General features: G+C 33.0%; 1 protein-coding gene across 1 annotated transcript in view; it reads left to right on the plus strand.

Moving 5' to 3' along the window:
- SMNDC1 (survival motor neuron domain containing 1) overlaps positions 1 to 2,385 on the plus strand; it is a 16,876-nt gene extending 14,491 nt beyond the window's left edge. The window contains exons 5-6 of the mRNA XM_011967571.1: positions 94 to 201; positions 1,148 to 2,385. Coding sequence (XP_011822961.1) covers positions 94 to 201; positions 1,148 to 1,285 — 246 coding nt within the window. The 3' untranslated portion in view covers positions 1,286 to 2,385. The remainder of the gene's footprint in view (positions 1 to 93; positions 202 to 1,147) is intronic.
- Positions 2,386 to 2,632: the final 247 nt, after the last annotated feature.

The raw sequence follows: 2,632 nt of genomic DNA on the forward strand, positions 1-2,632 counted from the left end.
AAGTTTGTTTTGAGGTTTTTCCTCAAAAACTTGTATCCTAGGCCTATTAGGCCATCTCTAAAATTGATGTGTTTTATTTTTATGTACTCTTAGTTTTATGTAGCTCAGAGAATAAAAGAACTTGAGCAAGAAAGAGAGGACCAGAAAGTGAAATGGCAACAATTCAACAACAGAGCCTATTCCAAAAACAAAAAAGGCCAGGTTGGTAAATCTTTTTATGACACTTTGTAAATTTGAGAAATGTGACTTACTAACTTTAAAATGAAAAGAGAAGTATGTAGATTTTTTTAAAGTATGATTAACTCAGATTTTGCATTCAGAATCCTTGTTGATGCTCAATTTAGCTTATTGAAAAATGTTAGCCATCGTCTCTGCACAAAAATATTACAAATGAGAGAATTTATATCAGGAATTACAAAAGGTCTATGTTCTTTTCCTTTAATAAACTAATATTTAAAAAAATGGTTGCTACTTGGAGGCAGTGTGCTTAACTCTACCTGCTTTATTAACATGCCTTCATGCTGGGCATTAGGGGGTAGACTTTATTTAAAAGTACATTCAGTTTCCCTTGATACACTTATCTTTCTGAGTGTGTGTTGGGTAGAAAAAAACTGTAGCATTCATATAGGAAGTTGAGAATAAGGATAGCCTGACTTTCACCCATGTATTACTCGTCACTCCCATCAAGGTAGCCCTTCCATTGATGGACATGGCTTCTGGAAAGAAGTGCGTCCTTTTCATAAAGATGTTTATTTTGTGACAAATAAAGGCCAAGGGACTTCACAATTTAGATATCATAACAGGCCCCACAGTAAACCGCAATATAGCCAGAGCTTTAATCATGCTAAAATGGCTCGCTCACAGCTGAAGTTAGGATTTGAGTTTTCAAAACTAAAATTTTGAGGTATCAGAAAGCAAGTGTTATGAGTATTAGTGTCTAATGATATTTTCCTCAACTTAGAAGTTAAGAGTAAATGGCTTCCAGCATGGGACCACTTCTGTACCCATTTTTTAACACTGAACAAAGGCAATATGCTTTTCTTCTTTTAAACATTAAAACCAGAATATATTTTAACATTACTTAAAATTTGAAATTTTTTATTTTTTCCAATACTAATAGGAATGGTTTCTGTTTTCTTTCCCCTAGGTAAAGAGGAGTATTTTTGCTTCACCTGAGAGTGTGACTGGCAAAGTTGGAGTAGGAACTTGTGGAATTGCCGATAAACCTATGACACAATATCAAGATACCTCTAAATACAATGTCAGGCATTTGATGCCTCAATAATCAGAAAAACTGTTGGATTTCATCTCTGCAGGGCTTTACATTTACCTTTTTATCCTTATATTTTTCTAAAGGTAAATTATTTGTTAGATGAGTAAGCAAGATACCATTGTCGTCATTGGTTGACTTCAGTAGAATGAAACATGAAGAAATTGCATTTGATAACTGCTATTTGTTTAACTTTTCTCATTATCAGTACCACGGTTCCCTCAAAGTTTGTTGAATAAAGCAACTTTTGTAGATGCTGTTTCATACAGCACTTAGATGAATTATTGATCTTCCTAATATCAGGCGCCTACTTAACCTATGGTATGTACTTTTTGTAAGTTGTAACTTGAAATTTTCAGATGCTTTGAACTTGACACATATTCTGGCAATTCATTGGAACACCAAGGCAAAAACACCAACCTGCTAAAGAGATCCTTTCATTTTTCTTATTTTCAACTTTAAAACTTAGCTGTCGTTCAGTTAAGCCTAAAGATAGGTTAATTTGTAAATGGCAAAGTTTGTTTTGAGGTTTTTCCTCAAAAACTTGTATCCTAGGCCTATTAGGCCATCTCTAAAATTGATGTGTTTTATTTTTATGTACTCTTAGTTCTATGTAAGAAACCTTAGGATGAGCTCCCTTTTCTAAGGTGTTTTTGTTTTTTGTATGTTTGCTTTTTTCCTGTTTTTTGTTTTTTTCATTTACGGCAGTGGTACCATGTTTTGGATGTGTAATGTTTATATGGGAGAACAAAAAGCTGATGTATAGCCCTGTATACAGTGTAGATACTATTTTTGTAAAAACACAAGGCTAAATTAATGAACAAGAGTACTGAATGTTTCATCATTAAAAATTTCTTGTATTTCTTGTGCATTAATCTGACCATAATTTCCCTGTATATTATGTTCATTTAGCTGTTTGTAATTTTTGTTAATTAGATCAAGTTGTCTGCATTTGTTGGTGTAAATGAACATCACAGTTATCCTGAGTTGAGTTTAAGCCAAATACATGCATAGAAAAGGGTCTTCCTATTAATGGAAGAAGGTAATTTTTAGGATGTGTATTATTTCAGTTTTGTATGTTTAACTTTTATTAAATAAAGTGTTTTTAAAATCTCCAGGGTGTGTTAACAAAAGGGTAAGCTCTTTAGCTGTCAGCACTTAACAGTGATTAAACTTGCACACAGCATTGCCATGGAAGAGAATATTGAGTGTGAGAGGAAGGTTTCAGTAAATCCTTAAGTATTCCTTCCATTAGAAGAAATTGGATCTTAAAGGGCAAACTAGGCATGTGTTTATAGGATGTTCTCATTTTAATGGGTGTTTGTAGATTTTTGGAGGAAAGGGAAAATAAATTTTTATTTC

The sequence above is a fragment of the Mandrillus leucophaeus genome, unplaced genomic scaffold (genome assembly GCF_000951045.1).
Source record: "Mandrillus leucophaeus isolate KB7577 unplaced genomic scaffold, Mleu.le_1.0 Scaffold80, whole genome shotgun sequence".
Classification (NCBI taxonomy): domain Eukaryota; kingdom Metazoa; phylum Chordata; class Mammalia; order Primates; family Cercopithecidae; genus Mandrillus; species Mandrillus leucophaeus.